At 42.9% G+C, this 21,173-nt stretch overlaps 1 protein-coding gene across 1 annotated transcript; it reads right to left on the minus strand.

The window, feature by feature from the left end:
- Positions 1-2,058: 2,058 nt before the first annotated feature.
- Positions 2,059-19,922, minus strand: LOC122545690 (uncharacterized). Its single transcript, XM_087976398.1, has 4 exons — positions 19,791-19,922; positions 18,357-18,498; positions 13,244-13,418; positions 2,059-3,772 (listed from the first exon to the last, which is right to left on the minus strand). Exons 1-4 carry the CDS (start codon positions 19,920-19,922, stop codon positions 3,610-3,612), a joined length of 612 nt encoding a protein of 203 aa, XP_087832524.1. The 3' UTR covers positions 2,059-3,609.
- Positions 19,923-21,173: the final 1,251 nt, after the last annotated feature.

Below are 21,173 nucleotides of genomic sequence, written 5' to 3' on the forward strand. Positions count from 1 at the left end.
CATGGCCTCGCTGTTGCTGCTATTAGCTACTTCAAGGAGGCTGATATTAATATGCCTGTCCTCCCAGCTAATGTGGACAATCTGTCTCAAACAGTGTTAATCATATTTCTCAAGGGTCTGGAGGTGCCGTCTACATGTAGTCCAAGGTTTGTAGCCCAGTAAAAGGAGTCAGAAGTAAACCTGCCATATACTCAAGGGTCTTGGTATCAACACGAATATCATGGTCATTAACGGCTTTCATCCCAAAGTGTCAAAGATGATTCTCTCAGATTGGATGTGATGTTGAATCTCTGCATCAATATCAGCCTTAGATGAGAGATAGCTTCCCAGGTAAGGGAAATGTTTCAGGTTTGGGAGGATTTCTCTGTTGATCTTAACAGAGGAATTGGCTGGAGCTTGATCCGGGAAGGGCTGGAAAAGGATTAGAGCTTTCTTGAGAGTGCATGAAGATTCTCTTCCAAGAGAGCAGAAATGCCAATTGTCATCAGCGTACTGTGGGGGTTCATTTCTTTGTTGATTTCAACCAGTTGAAAAGTTTTTTCCTGTCCCCAGAAAAATGTCCACAGCAATGAGAAGCCTGTTCTTGACAAGATGGGGAATGGAGGCAATGAAGGTGGAGGAAAGGATGGGCTGTTGACCCATCCCTGCTTAACCCCAAAGGATTCTGTCATATTGTTGGCGAGGACTGACACTGATATCTTGCCACAGAGGAGATGGAGAATTTTGATGAATTTGATTGAACGGCCAGCCTGAATTGAAAGCCTCATTCACATTGGTGAAGTTCATGTAGAGTGCTTGGTCATGTAGAGTGGTTCGTGTTGTTCCTGGCTTTCCTCTTGAAGTTGGTGAGCAGTGAAAGGCACACATGTTTTCAGGAAAGATTTCCTCCCTCACTGGCGATGATCTTCTTGGTGATGGAGAGTGGGGAGACTCCTCGGTCGTTCCCACCAACCTCTTGCTCCTTTCTTGGAGATGGAGGTGATGGTGCCATCCCTAGGATTGACAGGGATTGCTTTGCCCCAGATTTTCAGGAACAGCTGATATTCAGCTCTGCTTCTCCAATTTGGAAATCTCTGCTCGAATCTCCTCTCTTCCTGTGGTTTTCCCATTTGTTATCTGTCAAATGGTGACTTCAATTTCTGCCAAACGATTATCTTTGATGGGGAGTGGGGAGATTTCCTCAAATAAGTCTCTGTCGATAAATTTTCTCATGGTTTAAGGAGTTCTTTGAAGTATTGGCTTCTTTGAAGTTTGTGCAAAGAGGTCCGGGCATCCTTATGTACGAATTTCAGGAAATTCATGTGCAGCGACAGTTTATGGAATTTTAGCATTTATTATGAAAGAAATGCAGTATAAAAGCTGGGAAGAATGCTGAAAATAGAAATACAGAAACTTAGAAAATAGGTGCAAGAGTAGGCCATTCAGCCTTTCAAGCCTGGCCCACCGTTCAATCCGATCATGGCTGATCATGCGATCTCAGTGACCCATTCCCATCCTCGCCACGTACTCCTTGATCTCATCAGCCACAAGGACCACATCCAGTTGCCTCTTGAATTTCTCTAATAAACTGGCCTCGGCAGCTTCCAATGGGAGAGAATTCCACCGATTCATAATGTTCTGAGTGAAGAAAGTCTTCCTTATCTCTGTCCTGAATGGCTTACCCATTATCCTTAGATCCCTAGTTTTGGATTTCTCCAACATCTGGATCATTCTTCCTTCATTTGGCCTATGTACAAGGTGTAAGTTAGACTGCTCCTGGAGTGTTGCTAAACTGATAGCTATTCCACACGCATCTATCTTGAGCCACACATGTTAGTCCTTGACTTTATTATCCCCAATGTCACTTTGCCTGTAGCTCATGTACACAGTGGACCAAATGCCCTCTGTTAGTGTGGGATCATTCTCTGAAATTGGAGAATTATTACTTTTAATCTTCAATACTTCAACATATTCATTTCACTGAAATATGGAAAGGTGTATACAATGTTAAATTGTGATGTGAGCAGTGGCCCAGATTTCCCTCAGAGTGAGAATTGAACAGGAGACTAAGAGTTATGATGCATCACCCTCTTTATTTCACAGTGAGAATACATTCCCAGCAGACAGAAAAACACAGACAAACACAAACCCGAAGACTATGGCCTCTTCCCTCCACATGAGAAGCCTGTGAATGAACGGTCTGTTAACAGGAATCATATTGGGATAGATCATTTCTCCAATCACACATTCAGTCAGTCTATATTGTGAGTGGGAGCTACCAGTGTGGGTGGGAGCAGATCTGAAGCTGAATTTTATTCTAACGTCAGACTCTGGATTCTGATTTCACTTTGGGATTCTTTCTCCATTTCAGGGACCAGTTTGAAGCTGCTTCATTCCTGATTCCCAAAATCTTCCACTTGTCCTTCCTCACCAGGATCCAGCTGTTTTCTGAACCTGCACTGACCTGAGTAAAGCTGAACTGGATTAAGAAACAACCTTTCTCGTCATTCCCAGCACAATGTCTGACCAGTGTCAGTTCAGTGTCTGACCATCAGGAATGGCAGGAAAAGGGAATATTTTACTGCCCACACAGGGTGGAATTTTCACCCTGGCCAGGTGTTCTTGATGGCAGTAACCACAGTGTCCCCCACTTCCACTCTCTTCATTCTTGTTGGTTCCAGTTCAAATGTAAAGTACCCACAATGTGACTGGGGATGCATTCCTCATGTATTTAGAATACTCTGTGTGTCCGATGTTACTGTTTGCAAGGCCCTCACCCTCCTCCAGACTCCGGTCCACATCCCTCTTCCTCCTCTCACTGACCCTTGCTGGTCCTGAGTTCAATGCAAGCTCCCATTATCCTGCCCCCTCCCCCCTCCCCTTGTTCTGCAGAGTTCAACAAGTGAAACCTCTGACCTCAGACACAACAGCACAAAGCTGACTGATTCTTACGTGTCACTAACTTTCAGATGAAGGTGGGACATCATTACAAAAGGAGCACAACAATGAGTATTGATGGTTTACGAATCCATTCCATATAGGAATACTCCAAAGGGCAGTTCCAGCACTGACCAATCTCAAACAACCAGGCTCTGTAATCCCTCCCACTGTCAATGAGCTCTGACCACATCAACATGAAACCTTCTGACCCAGCATGATTGAGATTAAACAGAAGCATAATCTATCACCAGGACCATCCCTGTCTCAGGCCGTGCACAATGCATTCATTTCAAATAAGATTAGAGAAAAGGAAATCAAATCCCTGCTTCCCAGTGAAGGATCCAGCTCCCCATGTACAATTGAATTTAACCCTTTGTACATGCCATAAAATGACCTTAAACTGATGTAACCAATGCCCCACAGAGGTGGTTAGTTAGAAATGAATCTGAAACACTGACCAAAAATTTAGATTTGACAAGAAATCCCGATTATAAAGAATTATAATGACCAGTCACTGCATTCACTGGAAGGTAAGTATAAGAGTGTATCTTTCTCTAGGTAAGGAGACCCAAGTTATGCACAGTACTCTAGGTTAATTCAATGTGTAGTTTGGGGAAGATAAAGCAGATTTTAGAATTCAGCATCTCACTGTTCAGTATTATAATGGTAACAGAATCGACCAGAAAAATTTCATTCTGATTCCTGTCTAAACCATATTTGCGTTAGTCCACCTTTATTATACCAAATGATAACAAATTTCCATTCAAATGTTCCTTTTTCTTCTTCCAGTTCCTTCAAGAAGTCCAGCACCAGTTCTTTATATTCTTCCCATTCATATTTCTCATGAAATGTCCTGCAACAGAATTAAGCGTATAGGCATTTAATTCTCATTCCTCATGACAAAACCTGTCTAGATCAGAGTAGATTAACAGGACAATAGGAATAGGAGTCAGTCTTTCAGCCCATTGAGAACCCTCCATTGTGATTACAGGAACAGAATCAATCGATGATCAGAATAGACAGTCCCATAGCAAGTAAAGTGTTCTCAACATTACATGGGGCGCAGTCAGAGAAATCTTGGTGAGAGACTGACTAATAAAGAAAATGGTATCATATAACTAGATGATTGATCACTGAATCAGGGAAGCCTTTCATTTTTATAGAATCCCTATATTGTGGAAACAGGCCGTTTGACCTTACAAGTCCACACCGACACCTCTGAAAAGTAACTTACCCAGACCCATTCCCCTAACCTATTATCCTACATTTACCCCTGACTAATGGGCCTAACCTACACATCCCTGAACACTATTGGAAATTTAGCATGACCATTTCACCTAATCTTCATATTTCTGGACTGTGGGAGGAAACTGGAGCACCGAGAGGAAACCCACGCAGACACTGGGAGAATGTGCAGACTCCACGCAGACAGTCACCTGAGGCTGGAATCAAACTCGGGTGCCTGGCGTTGTGAGGCAGTAGTGCTAACCACTGAGCCACCGTGCGATCCTGAGCCTCCATGAAAACCTGGAACGGCCCCAATTTGAGCATTGTGGCCATTTTAGCAAATACATGAATGCCCTTGAAAAGTTGCAGAGAGAGCTCTTTCTAGAAATTTCCACAAAGGACAAATAAGAAAATCATCAGGAAGAGGAGAATTGAATATGTCTGTAATCCATCAAAAACACATAAATGAATTGCAAAAACTTGAAAGATAAGTCAAAATGACATTTTGGCTATATCAAAAGTGATTCAATTGCAGGCAGATTTAGGAGAATTGATAATGATGAACTGAGAAATGGCAGAAGAGTTGAATGTTTATGTTGTATCTGCAGTCACTGATATGGTGCATTCACTGATTATGCCATTGAATATCAGGGGGTGATGGTTAGACTCTGTGTTACAATTGTCTGACACTTATGTGGTGTGAAAGTCATTTGTCACAGTTTGAGCAACTCCTGTTAAAGAGAGAGGTCATTCATGAGCAAGTGTCAGGTATGTCTCCAACCAACGGATATTCTTCCCAGTTCCCATTGATTCCAGTTTTGCTCGAACTCCTTAAAGCCACATTTGTTCCAACACAGCCTTATTGGCAAGTGCAGTCACTCTTAGCTCAGGCCTAGAATTCAGCTGCTTTGGCTGTGTCTCCCTCTAACACTGACACACTGTGGTAGCAATGTGCACCATCTACAAGGTACAATGTAATATCTCACTGAAGCCTGTCCACACTGACAAGGCATAGGTCAGGAATGTGATAGACTACACACCACCTGCTTGGATAGGTAAAGCTGCAAAATCACTCAAGAATCTCACCACCATCCAGGACATTGCAGCCCACTTGACTGGCACCTTTTCCACCACCTTCAATATTCGCTCCCTTCACCAATGCACAGTGGCACAGTGTGTACCATCTACCATGTCACGAATCACCTTGCTCCTTTGGCATTAACTTCCAGGAGGAACCCGTGGAGTAACTGAACTCAAACTGAAAAAGGGATATCACAGGAGGGCTGTGACCTGATTGGCGGGTAGGGAATCTGTCCCAAATTTGAAAAAATAACACGGCATAACTAACTAATAAATTAATTAAGTCGAGCTGGCTGGGCAGGTGATGTGCTGTAGCTGTATGATGTGGGAGCTGGCTGATCCCTTTGCGAGCTGCATTGACCACATCTGCAGCAAATGTTGGTTGCTCAAGGAACTTTGGCTCAGAATTAATGAGCTGAAATGTGAGCTTCAAACACTGTGGCACATCAGGGAGGGGGAGAGTTACCTGGACGTTGTGTTTCAGGAGGCAGTCACACCTGGTAGATTAAGTATCACAAATTTGGTAAGGGACAGGGACAGCAGTGTGTGACTGCAAGTGAGGCAGATAGGAGGATCCTGTATTCAGACAGATGAGCCTCAGCTCTTGACTTTGTACAAGGTGCATGAGGTACTTGCTGTCTGTGTAGATGAGGAACAGGGCTGTGGGGAGGGTGAGCCAGCTGACCATGGCATTGTGATAGAGGAGGCCATTCAAGAGGGGGGAGCAAAAAGACTAGTGGTAATTGTAGGGGATTCGAGAATTAGGGGAATAGATAGCATCCTTTGTAAGCAGGATAGAGAGAACTGCATGGTATGTTGCCTGCCTGGTGCCACTGTAAGGGCCACCTCTGACCGGCTTGAAAGGAAATTGGAGAGGGAGGAGAAGGATCCAATTTTTGTGGTCCACGTTGGGACAATCAACATTGTCTCGATGAAGAAAGAGGATCAGTTTAGGGATTATTGGAAAGTAGGATCTAAATTAAAGAACAGGTCCTCAAGGGTTATAATCTCTGGATTACTACCTGAGCCACGTGCAGATTGGCATTGGGAAACAGGAACAAAGGAAGTAATCACGTGGCTAAAAGAGTGATGTGGGAAAGAGGGGTTCCTTTTCATGGGCGCAGGCATCGGTATTGGAACAGGAGGGATCTGTACCATTGGGATGGTCTCTACCTGAACCGAGCTGGGACTAATATTCTCTAGAGAAAGGTAAATAGGGTGGTCAACAAATTAGAAAGTTGGGGGAAAGCGAAGGGTAAAACTCAAAGAAGTATCAAGGCCAGTGGGAAACAAAGCAGCAGGTTAACATCACTGGAGGTGGATTCAACTGCATGGAAAAGTATGAAAAAAATGACAAGTAAGGAGAACTCAGAAGCAATTATTAAAGTCTCCAGAACACAAAATAGGACACGGTGTTTGGAAAGGGTCAGGTATCAAACTTCAAACACACTGAATAAACGAATAACAATGAGAAGAGGGATGGTAAATACAGGACTGAAGGTATATCTAAATGCACACAGCATACGGAATAAGGTAAATAAGCTTGTGTTGCAGATCACAATTGGCAGGTATGCTGTGGTGGGCATCACGGAGACGTGGCTGCAAAGGGATCAGGACTGGGAGCTAAATATCCAAGGATATGCATCCTATAGAAAAGACAGGCAAATGGACAGAGGGGGTGGTGTTGCCCTATGAATAAGAAATGAAATTAAATCAAGAGCAAGAAACGATGTCGGGTCGGATGATGTATAATATGTCTAGAGTTGAGGAACCACAAAGGTAAAAAAACCAGAATGGGAGTTATGTACAGGCCTCCAAACAGTAGTCAGGATGTGGAGCGCACGATACGCTAGGAGATAGAAAAGGCATATAAGAAAGGCAAGGTTACAATGATCACGGGGACTTCAATATGCAGGTGGACTGGGAAAATCAGGTTGGTAGTGGATTGTAAGAGAGGGAATTTGAACAATGTTTATGAGATGGCTTTTTGGAGCAGCTTGTGGTGGAGCCCACTAGAGAACGGTATTTCTGAATTTATTGATGCGCAATGAGGCAGACTTGATAAGGGAGCTTAAGGTGAAGGAACCCTTAGGAGGCAGTGACCATAATATGATAGAAATTACTCTGCAATTAGAGAGGGAGAAGGTGGAATCAGATGAAACGGTATTATAGCTCAATAAAGGCAACTACAGAGGCGTGGAGAGGAACTGACCAGAATGGACTAGAAGAGGAGCCCAGCAAGAAAGGCAGTGGCACAGCAACAGCAAGAGTTTCTGGGATACAGTAAAAATTCATCCCGAGGAGAAAGAAGTACCAAGGCCAGTGGGAAACAAAGCAGCAGGTTAACATCACTGGAGGTGGATTCAACTGCAAGGAAAAGTATGAAAAAAATGACAAGTAAGGAGAACTCAGAGGTTGAGGCAACCATGGCTGACAAGAGAAGTCAGGGACAGCATAAAAGCAAAAGAGAAAGCATACAATGCGGTGAACAGCAGTGGGAACCCAGAGAATTGGGAAGCTTACAAAAACCAATAGAGGACAACGATAAAAGAAATAAGGAAGGAGAATATCGACTATGACCATAAGCTAGCCAGTAATATAAAAGAAGATTGCAAGAATTTCTTCAGATACCTAAAGGGCAAAAGAGAGGCAAAATAGACATTGGGTTGCTGGAAAACAAGGCTGGAGAAGTGGTAATGGGGAACAAAGACATAGTGGAGGAACTGAATAAGTATTTTGCATCAGTCTTCATGGTGGAAGACACGAGTAACATCCCAAAAATTCCAGAGAGTCAGAGGTGAGTATGGTGGCCGTCACCAAGGAGAAGGTGCTGGGAAATTTGGAAGGTTTGATTGGGGAGAAATAATCTGGACCAGATGGACCACACCCCAGAAAGAGACAGCTGAAGAGATAGTGGAGACATTAATGGTGATCTTCCAGGAATCACTGGAGTCAGGAAGGGTCTCAGAGGACTGGAAAATTGCTAATGTAACTCCCTTATTTTAAAAGGGAATACGACAAAAGAGGGGAAATTACAGGCTGATTAGTCTGATCTTGATCGTTGTTAAGATTATGGAATCCATTGTGAAGGATGAAATTTCTCAATACTTGGAAGTGTATGATGAAATAGGGCAAAATCAGCAAGGTTGCATCAAGAGAAGGTCACACCTGACAAATCTGTTTGAATTCTTTGAGGAGGTAATGCACGAGTTAGACCAAGGGGAGCCAATGGATGTTATCTACTTGGACTTCCAGAAGGCCTTTGACAAGGTGCCACACAGGAGGCTACTGAGTAAGACAAGGGCCCGTGGTGTCAGAGGCAAGGTGCTAGCATGGATAGAAGATTGGCTGTCTGGCAGAAAGCAGAGAGTGGGGATAAAAAGAGTTCTTTTCAGGATGTCAGCCAGTGACTAGTAGTGTTCCTCAAGGCACTGTGTTGGGACTACAACTTTTCACTTTATACATTAATGATCTGATGAAGGAACTGAGGTATTCTGGCTAAATGTGCAGATGATATAATGATAGGTAGAGGGACAGGCATCATTGAGAAGGCAGGGAGGCTGCAGACTGATCTGGATCGGTTAAGAGAGTCGGCAAAAAAAGTGGCAGATGGTGTACAGCTTGGAAAAGTGTGAGATCATGCACATTGGCCAGAAGAACAGAGACATAAACTATTTTCTAAATGGGGAGAAGATTCAAAAATCTGAAGTGCATAGGGACTTGGGAGTTCTCGTCCAGGATTCTCTTAAGGTAAATTTGCAGGTTTTTAGGAAGGCAAATACAATCTTGGCATTTATTTGGAAAGGACTAGAATATAAAAGCAGGGATATACTTCTGAGGCTCTAAATGTCAGACCACATTTAGAGTAATGTGAGCAGCTTTGGCCCCCATACCTCAGGAAGAATGTATTGGCCTTGGAGGGGTCCAGAGGAGGTTAATGAGAATGGTCCCAGTAATGAAAAGCTTAACATATGAAGAATGTTTTATTACTCTGGGTCGATACTCGATGGAATTTAGAAGGATGAAGGGGGATCTAATTGAAACTTACAGAATACTGAACGGCCTGGACAAAGTGGACGTAGGGAAGTTGCTTCCATGAGCAGGAGAGACTAGGATCCAAAGGCACAGCTTCAGAGTAAAGGGAAGATCCTTTAGAACAGAGATGAGGAGAAATGTCTTCAGCTAGAGCATGGTGAATCTATGAAATTCATTGTCACCAAAGGCTGTAGAAGCCAGGTCATTGAGTATATTTGAGACTGAGATCGATAGGTTCTTGATTGCCAAGGGGATCAAAGGTTATCATGAGAAAGCAGAATAATGGAGTTGAGAAACTTATCAACCATGGTTGAATGGCTGAGCTATGGGCCAAATGGCCTAATTTCTGCTCCGATGCCTTATGGTCTTATGGCCTAAAACTCTGCCCTCTACCATCGAGTAGGTCAGGGGCAGTAAGTACATGAGAATATCACCGCCCGCAAGATCCCCTCCAAACCACACACAATCCTGATTTGGTAATATATCATTGTGCCGTCAGTGTCAGTGGATCAAGTATCTGGAACTGCCTTCCTGACAGCAGGACTGCAACAGTTCAAGAGGACAACTCACCACCGCCATCTCCAGGGCAACTAGAGATAGGACAAGTCACATCCCAGGAATGAATAAAAAATAAACCACCATCAGGATCTGGCCATGAGAGAGACTCCGACACCTGCCCTTTCTGCTGACCCACCTCACCCACTCCACACCCCAACACAGTTCTGTGATCCTCTCCCTGGTATCACAGACCTATCAGCCTGGGAGTCAGTGCTGATGCTCGGCCTCTCAGATACAGTGCCTCAGCAGCCAGGAGCCAGCAGTGCTTGAGGGTCACTGAATGCAGCAAGCTTTCCCTGAGAGAGCTGATGTGGGGCTCTTATCAGCTCTCCAGTCTGTGGGCGATACACTGATCACCTCCATTCAATTGTGAGCTAATGATTTACAACTGCATCTATTAGAACTGCACCCTTTGAAAAACAAATCCATCAAAAATATCCTTTCTGCTACAAGGTCTGATTCACAAAAGGATCTTGTCAGACAGTGATTTTCAAATCACTGAAAATTCCTGAAGGAGTGACTGTCTTCCTCTCAGGCTATAGGGAGAGTTTAATACTTTTTCGGTACTGTGCGAATGTTACTCATGGGACTGCTCGTGGAATCTTGCTGTGCTGAAATTGCTGCGGACAGTTTCCTGCCCTAAAAATGTTGCCACCTTCTGCCAACCCACGTCAAGAATGGCACATGCCCACCCTGACATCTCAGAACCTTCAACATCACACTCTTTTGTTTTGATAGGTACATTTCCCAAGAAAGACAACATGAGATAGCTGCGGCAAATAGAATTAAGGAGAATCCAAAGAGTTTTTACAAATACATTAAGGACAAAAGGGTCGCAAGGGAGAGAATAGCGCCCCTCAAAGATCAGCAAGGCAGCCCTTGTGTGGAGCCGCAGAAAATGGGGGGGATACTAAATGAATATTTTGCATCAGTATTTACTGTGGAAAAGGATATGGAAGATATAGACTATAGGGAAATAGATGGTGACATCTTGCAAAATGTCCAGATTACAGAGGAGAAAGTGCTGGATGTCTTGAAACCGTTAAAGGTGGGTAAATCCCCAGGACCTGATCAGGTGTACCGAGAACTTTGTGGGAAGCCAGAGATGTGATTGCTGGGCCTCTTGCTGAGGTATTGGTATCATAGATAGTCACAGGTGAGGTGCCGGAAGACTGGAGGTTGCCAAACGTAGTGCCACTGTTTAAGAAGGGCGGTAAGGACAAGCCAGGGAACTATAGACCAGTGAGCCTGACCTCGGTGGTGGGCAAGTTGTTGGAGGGAATCCTGAGGAACAGGATGTACATGTATTTGGAAAGGCAAGGACTGATTAGAATAGTCAACATGGCCTTGTGCGGGGGAAATCATGTCTCACAAACTTGATTGAGTTTTTTGAAGAAGTAACAAAGAGGATTGATGAGGGCAGAGCAGTAGACATGATCTATATGGACTTCATCAGTAAGGCATTTGACAAGGTTCCCCATGGGAAACTGATGAGCAAGGTTAGATCTCATGGAGTACGGGGTGAACTAGCCATTTGGATACAGAACTGGCTCAAAGGTAGAAGACAGAGGATGGTGGTGGAGGGTTGTTTTTCAGACTGGAGACCTGTGACCATTGGAGTGCCACAAGGATCGGTGCTGGGGCCTCTACTTTTTGTCATTTACATAATTGATTTGGATGCGAGCATAAGAGGTACAGTTCGTAAGTTTGCAGATGACACCAAAATTGGAGGTGTAGTGGACAACGAAGAGGGTTAGCTCAAATTACAACAGGATCTTGACCAGATGGGCCAATGAGCTGAGAAGTGGCAGATGGAGTTTAATTCAGATAAATGCGAGGTGCTGCATTTTTGGAAAGCAAATCTTAGCAGGATTTATATACTTAATGATAAGGTCCTAGGGAGTGTTGCTGAACAAAGTGACCTTGGAGTGCAGGTTCATAGCTCCTTGAAAGTGGAGTCGCAAGTAGATAAGATAGTGAATAAGGCGTTTGGTATGCTTTCCTTTATTGGTCAGAGTATTGAGTACAAGGGTTGGGAGGTCATATTGCAGCTGTACAGGACATTGGTTAGGCCACTGTTGGAATATTGGCGCAATTCTGGTCTCCTTCCTATTGGAAAGATGTTGTGAAACTTGAAAGGGTTCAGAAAAGATTTACAAGGATGTTGCCAGGGTTGGAGGATTTGAGCTATGGGAGAGGCTGAGCAGACTGGGACTGTTTTCCTTGGAGCGTCGGAGGCTGAGGGGTGACCTTATAGAGGTTTACAAAATTATGAGGGGCATGGATAGAGTAAATAGGCAAAGTCTTTTCTCCAGGGTGGGGGAGTCCAGAACGAGAGGGCATAGGTTCAGGGTGAGAGGGGAAAGATATAAAAGAGACCTAAGGGACAACGTTTTCACGCAGAGGGTGGTACATGTATGGAATGAGCTGCCAGAGGAAGTAGTGGAGGCTGGTACAATTGCAACATTTAAGAGGCATTGGGATGGGTATATGAATAGGAAGGGTTTGGAGGGATATGGGCCAGTGCTGGCAGGTGGGACTAGATTGGGTTGGAATATCTGGTCGGCATGGACGGGTTGGACCGAAGGTTTTGTTTCCATGCTGTACATCTCTATGACTGTATGACTCTAAGAGCTTTGTGGCATGGTGTTAAGGCAACAATCTCTTGCTCAATCTCAAAGAAGTAATCCACCGAAGCTAAATTATTATCTTGTGTTTGGCACGAAGCAAGACCAAAAAAATGTCTAGAAAATGACTGAGATACAGAGGCCAGTGAGAATGAGAAGTTGAAAGGAAAATGTCACAGTAAAGAAATGATGTTGGAGAAATTGATGGATGACATTTGAAATTCCCTGGGACTCTGATTATTCACATCCCAGTAAGGTGAAGGTGGGTAGAGAGATGTGGGGACATTGGCTTTTATTCTCAAATCTTCAAAGTACTATTGATTCTGGAATGCTGCCTTCTGAACTGTGGAAGCTCAGTCACTGAGTATGATCTAGACAGATATTGATGCACTTCAAGATAGTAATGACGTCAAGACATATGGGAATATTGTGGTAAAATTCCACTGAATTTAGCCATTACCTAGAAGGGTGAAGCAGTCTAAAGGATCTGAATGACTTACTCCTACTCCAAAGTCCCTTTGTTCAAATGAAGTGGAAGTGTTCTGTGAAAAATGTTAAGCATGTTGCAGATGAGACTTTTAGAATCCAGGAGCCAGCTTCTCGTGAATGTGGAGGACTGGCTGTGTTGTCAGGAGGTGGAGTTGCAGATTGTGAGAAATGAACCAATCCACAACTCTATTCACATTGACCAATGTCCCAGTCTGACTGAATGGACCTGTTAATCTCAGTCTGACCCAGACTGGAATGATGGTGACATAAAGAAACATTAATCACAATATTTCAGCATCAAAACTCACTTGACAAAGTAGTGACCTGGAGTTAATTCTTTTAATTTAATGTTTTGATCTGTAGGTTCAGGCATACTTCTGACTTCAGGAACAATGCCAACACCGATATAGACTGTCTCTGGAAATGTTTGATTTACCAAGTATCCGGCAAGTCCCCAAGGTGCAGTTAAAGGAACAATTGTTTCTGCAGATAAAGAAAACACTGTTATTTACATGTTTATCTTTCAATATTGTTGCTGAAGTTGCTTGCACCACTATTTCAGGCAGTGAATTCTATATCATGTATGAACATATGTGCACATAAACATACAAACTGGGAACAGGAGACAGTCGTTCAACTCCTCACAGCTAAACCACTGATACCACAGCATTGCATTGCTTTTTGAAAATTTAACAAATATCTATTTAGGTTTCTTTCTTGCAATCCTAAATTTTAATTAATAAGCTTCAGGCACAAGCTTCTAAATATTGAGCATTGCATCATTGACTGTGCTGTACTCTGCAGTTCTACTCCACTTGTTCTTCTGACAATCTGGCATACACAGTCAGAGCTGTACCTTCCAAATTACTTTGTCCCGTTAAGGTCTGGACCTCTCTGAGTCACATCTTCTGTTTAACAACCTTTTCAAATGGGGTAAAAGAGCTTTTGATTCTACCTTCAGTAAATTTCAGCACTATGTGTAGATTCTTGGTTAAATCAAATCCCTCTTTGGGACAAGAATCATCCTCCAAGCTCCTCCCTCCTTCCTTCTTCATTCTTCGTTGAAGCTTTTCTTTGACTAAATCCAGTTGTCCAAGTTCCCTGTATCATTGGGGATCCAAGGTTTCCTCGTTCTCACTTGCACGTTTTACCACCTTCTCCATTCTAATTTTCTTTTAAGAATTCCTCCCATTCCATTTCAATTTTTCTGATTCTCTTTCCCTTATTTCTGTTTGTCTTCAAACTGAAGGCCTATCATTTCTAACTTGAGCTTTGTTAATTTCACCTATGACATTATATTTTCATTTTTCTTTCTTCTAATTGGGGATGTGATGGTCGAATGGTATTATTGCTTGTGTATTAATCCAGACAGCTAGATAATATCCTGTGGTAGAGTGTGAGTTCATGATGGAAAAAAATGAATGGAATTCAAATTCTAATGATGACCATGCCATTGGTCGGAAATACCCATCTCATTCAGAATTCCCCTTTTGAAAAGAAAACTGCTGTCCTTACCTAATCTGGTCTATATGCAATTCTAGATTGACAGAATAGTGGTTGACTCTTAACTGCCCTCTGGTCAATACGACATGAGCAATAAAAACTGGCATAGTCAGCAATAAAAATTGGCATAGCCAGCAATGCCCACATTCTCATAAATGAATGAGAAAACAATGCTAACTGTTGAATAATAACTTGAACCATCTCATCTTGAGAACAACTTACTTTTCTAATTATAACTCTAATTTTAGTCTTCATCAAATAATCCACTGTTAGAGCTTTCATTTCAAGAAAGCTCTTAGCAACATTCAAATCCATCTTCAAGTTATATTGAATGAATGTCACCATAATGGAGCTGTTTTATGTCCTGAACCACACCTGAGTTGTTACTTTAAAAGAAAGAGATAGATCTCGCTTAAATCCAGCAATTTCAAAAATATTGCAAAAGAGCCAAATATTATGATGCCAGCTGATGTTATGACTGGACAAGTCAAATCTCAGGTGGCATTATGTGTTGATAGATCATGTTGTGAATTGTTTCTGGTTTTCGTGAGCTGGTCTTTCACAGAAAAGCGAACATTGAATTTTGCAGATTTGCCTTTAAAAGAAAACAGAAGATTATTATACAGAAGAGTTGAAACTAAGGCAGGTTAAAGTAAATTATTTTCATAGAATATACATTTGATGATTTCAAAACATATGGCAAAAATATTTTCCTATTCCAAAAGCACCCTGCACGATACTTGCACCAGAGAGAATCCCTTTCTCTATTTCCACCCCACCCCCCCGCCCACACACACATTAAATTTTATCTTCTCCTTCTTTCGAGAGAAATCAATTTACACATCTGGCCTCAGCCAAGAACACTTCAGAAAATCCGCTCAGCTAAACCAATTCCTTTTTCATTAAACTACGGATGTCATCATTATTTATCAAAATCAATCTCTGATTCTCTAAACTATAGCATAATACATAACTGCTTACTGTATTCACTCATACAGGTTTCCCAATGTGAATAAAAAGATATTTATGCAGAAATTGGATTATAATTGGAAACAGGAGAATGTGCCGATCTATGAGTAGAAAGTGCAGAAGTAGCATTTAGTGAATTGTTCCTTCAGAGAGCTGGCCCCGGCATGATGGGCTGAATGGGCTCTTATAATACTGTTCAATTTTAATATTCAATGGATTTCTCAGAGTTGAATTTCTCCAATGTGGAGTTGATCACATTGTGAGAAGGGAATATGACAATGCAAGAAATGCTTCCCCTTTACCTGACAGCAGTGTAGGAGTTTTGGAAACTAAGGTGGGAGGAGGTAAAGGGTAAAAGTTGTATCTTCTGGGCTAACCTGTGAAGGTGTGTGAGAATAGCTATCTGGATAATGGGGTTGATTGAGTAACAGTGGAATTTCAATTGAATGTGAAATGACATAGTCAAAGACTTGAGCACAAATATCCTCGGCCTTAGTTCTTGCACCCCTGGTTAGTATTGTATCACGTAACCTGAATTGACTTTACTGTTTGAATCCTCATTACTGTTAAGGGCATGTGGTGTTATCACTGGGGTAATAATCCACCCAGGCTATGGTTATGGTAACTTTGGCTCGAATCCCATTACAAGAGACTGAGGAATTTTGAATTCAGTAAAGTTTGGATTTTAAAAATTGTCCTAACGATCACCATATGAACTCCATTGATCAGTATAAAAAAACTTAACTGGTTCAATAATGTCCTTCATCCATATCTGGCCTGGCTTACATCTAAATTTGGACTTACAGCAATGACCTTACAGGCAAATTAATACTGGGTCTGGCCAGTGATGTCAACATCCCATTGATAACTGACAAAAATATTCACTTCCCAACTATTTTGTATCACTTTTAAATGTTGAAATTACACCTTATACACTCAAGTCCAGATTATTAACATTCTGTGAAAGTGCAATATTGATCTCTGGGGAATGGTGCTTTAGGTATTTTCAAAGCAACCTGTTCAGAGATGTCATCATATACCTCTGGCCCAAGAGGATCTTGAAGATGGATCTCCAAGCTGAGAGGTGCAGACACTACCACTGCATCATAGAGCCCGAGGATGATACTTGCCTCCAGTATGAGAAATAGCTGCTTAACACTACTTTCTGCTTTCTCTCCATCAAACAATTGAGTATCAATGCTGCCAATCTCTTTAATACCAACATCTGTAATTTTGCTCAGTGTTTTCCATAATAATTTGTCATATACCTTTTAAATTTTGATACATAAAACATCAAATGTGTTTCATTCCTCTGACCATTACCAGCTAATGGTAATGGTCAGAGGCAGGCACGGTGGCACAGTGGTTAGAACTGTTGCCTCACAGTGCCAGAAACCTGGGTTCAATTCCCGCCTCAGGCGATTGACTGTGGAGTTTGCACATTCTCCCCGTGTCTGCGTGGGTTTCCTCTGGATGCTACGGTTTCCTCCCACAGTCCAAAAGTGTGCAGGTTAGGTGAATTGGCCGTGCTAAATTGCTTGTAGTGTTAGGTGAAGGGGTAAAATGTAGGGGAATGGGTCTGGGCGGGTCGGTGTGGACTTGTTGGGCCAAAGGGCCTGTTTCCACACTGTAAGTAATCTAATCTAATGTCTATATGAAGTCAATTAAACATGATTTGTCTTTTGAACGGCAGAAATTCCTTCCACTTACCAACAGTCCAAACCTAACAGTCCAGCAATACCTGCAAATAAAGTTTATAATACATGATTTACCTGATTTAAAAACTTGGATTCCAATGCCAACTTGAATTTGTTTTATCATTTTTAGTTCTCTGAAGGTAACTTGCTCACTTAACGGTCGGATATGCATTATTTTTCAACTTGGTGGTGCTGTAGCTTTTCATGAAAGAACTTCACCTACTCTAAATGGAGAATTTACAAAATTTAGACTGTGTAATGATCTATAGAATGAGGCCAGGGGCCATAATGAGGTTCTATTCGAAAGACATGAAGGTGCTGATGTTGGACTAGGGTGGACAAGGACAGAATCACATGTCAGGTGAACCTGACGAAGAAGAAGCTTTCTGAAAGTTTGTGCTTTCAAATAAACCTGCTGGGCTATACCCTGGTGTCATGTCACTTCTGAGTCTGTTTAAAAACAAGATAGCAGCTTAGTTTTAGGCAATCTGCTGGTCAACTGCCTCAAAGTATTCAATGTCAAAGAGAAGTCAATAAGTTAGTCTGTGTGTTTTTGGGAGAGATGGAGGGAATCACAATTAGTGGATGTGCAGAAAGTTGCCACCTGCAAACGTTTGTGTCCTCATCGATTGAGTAAACATTAAAGAGTGAAGATGTGAGTGACACTTTACTGAGTTTGAGTGTCAATATGCAAGGATATTGTTGGGAAAAGGCTTGAATCATTCATCTTGCTATTTATAATAATATTTTTTCTAATATTTTTAAAATTCCTTTATGAAATAAATGTATTTTTAAATTTGATGAATAGTGACAGCCTTGTGGAATTAGATTAGGATTACATTACAGTGTGGAAATAGGCTCTTCGGTCCAACAAGTCCACACTGACCCACCGAAGCGTATCCCACCCATACCCCTACATTTACCCCTTACCTAACACTACCGTCAATTTAGCATGGCCAATTCACCTGACCTGCACATCTTTGGACTGTGGGAGGAAACCGGAGCCCCCGGCGGAAACCCACGCCGACACGGGGAGAACGTGCAAACTCCACACAGTCAGTCGCCTGAGGCGGGAATTGAACCCGAGTCTCTGGCGCTGTGAGGCAGCAGTGCTAACCACTGTGCCACCGTGCCGCCCAAAGGCACAGCACAGGTAATTCTTTGTCAATGCAGAACGTATCAAGCAAGAAATGCGAAAGAGTCAAAAGTCATTTCATATTCTGTTGTTACTTTGATGGAAGATCTGACATACCATCAGCATTGCCAAAAAATGCATAATTGAACAGTTTATCCAGGCTGATTTCCATTTCTCTCTTCAAATCTGTCTTCAAATCCGAAACAAGAACTGCTGCTTCAGCCCATTGAATGTGTAGAAATTCTATTTCATCATAATCCTAAGATGAGAGTGAAATATGTATTACCGTTTAATATAACTGAACTTCTACCAAAGTTTGTCAATGCTGAAAGAACTGGACCAGGTGTTCAGGTGTGCAAGAGTCTTCATGTTCTGGAGCAACTGAACGTGAAACAGGGTTTGGAGTTTTTAATGGGATTCCTGACAGCAACATTTCCTGATTCATTCCCTTTCTCTCTCACTCTTTCATCTTTCATGTTGTCGTGTTAGACTCACCTTGCTCCTTCCCTTTGGGTTTGCAATAGCAACATTTAGAGAATGTTATTGAAACCCTTCGACATTGAGCCAACGTTAATGACCACATGTCCCGGTGTTGTGTATCTCTCTGTGTGTTTTAACACATTATTTAAACAGAGAAATGCCTTGAGGAATGAGGGATGGGCAACAAATATCAGCCATGCCAGTGACACCTTCACTGAATGAAAGGATAAAAACACCATTACTTACAGCCTGCTGAATTGGGGCAGGTGATGGCCTCATGGGATTTATTACAAGGCTATTAATCCAGAGAGGCAAAAGTGAGGACTGCAGATGCTGGAAACTAGTGTCTAGATTAGAGCAGTGCTGGAAAGGCACAGCACGTCAGGCAGGATCCGAGAAGCAGGAAAATCCACATTTTGGACAAAAGCCATTGATCAGGAAGGGCTTTTGTCCAAAATGTCAATTTTCCTGCTCCTTGATGCTGCCTGACCTGCCGTGCTTTTCCAGCACCTCTCTAATGGAGACACTATTAATCCAGAGTGCCAGGTCATGTTCTGGGGACCTGGAGTGAACCCCACGAGGGTAGATGATAGAATTTGAATTCAGTTAAAAAAACCTCGAATTATGGGTCTTTCCAGGCTTGGAAATCAGAGGATTTCCCTCAAAACCAGACTTGGCCTCTTCCATATAGGACAGAACTGCCTTTCAGTAACAGGGCTGGATTGAGTGAAGACAAGAGCAGTAGGAGAGCTCCCTGACTCTACAGTCCTTGTGTTGTCCCCCACCATCCCCCTCTCTGTGAGCACACTGACCCCTCCCTTCACCTGCTGCTGGAGATGGAAGCCCTGATATTCTTCTTACTGCACAAGCTGGCAGTGGGAGCCAGGCAGGTGATGGCAGCTCATGTAGAAAGTGTTAATGAGGCCCGAGGAGTAATTTCAGTCCAGCCTCATGGTTCAGGGTTGGGATGTACACTGTCAGTGCACTGCAGGTTAGGGACTAAAAACAACATGGAATAATTTCCACTGGTACAAACACAACAGAACAGAGGAAACTCTCAGCTATACTGACTGTGTCCTGGGTGACTTGATCCGACTTGAGACAGTCAACACTGTCACAGAAGTCGAGCACCTCCTGCTCTGTGTTCCGTGCAGCAATTTTATGTCCAAAGAGGACAGACACAGTTAAGAAGATTCTCATCATATTGGTGTTCTCTCAGATCACTGGTGAACGCACTGACTGACTCTCAGCACCTTCAGATGGATCTGCAGTTTGAGCACAGAATTACACTCGTTATGTACTCTTTGATTAGGATGATTTTGAATATAGTTTATCCTTAGGTAGGAACGTCATGGAGGAACATTCCAGCTGATTAATTATGGAAATTTCTCTTAGCTCTGACTTTGCAATGGATTCAGAAATCCTTAACTCTGTGTGCTGGCTCCTGGGAACACTGAACACTTGGGAAAGTTGTTTTTGTAATTGCTACCCACTCACATACTCAGGGTTGTCACTCTTCCCAGTTTGGGAATCCACTGGATTGGAAGATTAATTTCCCTGTCACTGGTGATGAGGAGAAAATGATTTCACCTTTGGGGTTCAGTTTTGTACATCTTCATTTCCTGCAGCTTTTCCTTCATTCAGTTTGAACACGGGGGCTATTCTGCTCCCTGACCATGGACAGACCGCTTTTTACTCACAGTAGCAGGGTAAGGCCGGTGGGGTGTTCACTGCCCTATGATTGGAGCATCTCACAAAGATCCTGTTTGTGTCTTTCCCTCCTTCCCTGAGATATGCTGAGACTGGCTGAATGATTTCCCCCCCAACTTCAAAACTACTCCCACTGATATCCAGCTCCTGACACAGCCTGTCACTGGGGTACACTTCCCCTGGCAGTGTTTATCACTGCATTAGTGTTCACATGGCATTGACTCTGGCGGGGTTACTCATTCATTGTCATAGAGATGGACAGCACGGAAACAGACCCTTCGGTCCAACTAGTCCATGCCGACCAGATATCCCAATCTAGTCAGGTCCCATTTACCAACACTTGGCCCGTATCCCTCTAAACCCTTCCTATTCACATACCCATCCAAATGCCTTTTACCAGCCTCCACAACTTCCTCTGGCAGCTTATTCCATAGACACACCACCCTCGGCGTGAAAAAATTGCCCCAACGATCCCTTTTATATCTGTCCCCCTCTCATCCTAAACCTATACCCTTGAGTTCTCGACTCCCCCACCCTGGTGAAAAGACTCATCTGCACAACTGTAAACATAACGTGGTGAGGATCACTCCCCCTTTCTGATCTTTATCTTTCTTCGGAATCGTCCATGAATATTTTCCTCTGGAGTGGGGATGGCCCGATGGGTTGAACCCATCTCTCAGCATTCCCTTCATCAATTTTGACTGTTGATCTGCTGTAAACCTGGTGCTGGAGCCCTCTGACATT

This window comes from Chiloscyllium plagiosum, unplaced genomic scaffold, assembly GCF_037043375.1.
Source record: "Chiloscyllium plagiosum isolate Xiang-an unplaced genomic scaffold, Cpla_swu_hap1 HiC_scaffold_3, whole genome shotgun sequence".
In the NCBI taxonomy this organism is placed as follows: Eukaryota; Metazoa; Chordata; class Chondrichthyes; order Orectolobiformes; family Hemiscylliidae; genus Chiloscyllium; species Chiloscyllium plagiosum.

What these genes read in the sequence shown, in the direction of transcription:
- LOC122545690 (XM_087976398.1), bottom strand. Translation starts at nt 19,922, where the DNA reads ATGATGAGAATCTTCTTAACTGTGTCTGTCCTCTTTGGACATAAAATT. An exon ending in ATCAAGTCACCCAGGACACA is followed by an intron (nt 18,499 to 19,790) that starts GTCAGTATAGCT and finishes CTCTCATCTTAG; the next exon opens with GATTATGATGAAATAGAATT. An exon ending in ATTTTTTGGCAATGCTGATG is followed by an intron (nt 13,419 to 18,356) that starts GTATGTCAGATC and finishes CTTTATCTGCAG; the next exon opens with AAACAATTGTTCCTTTAACT.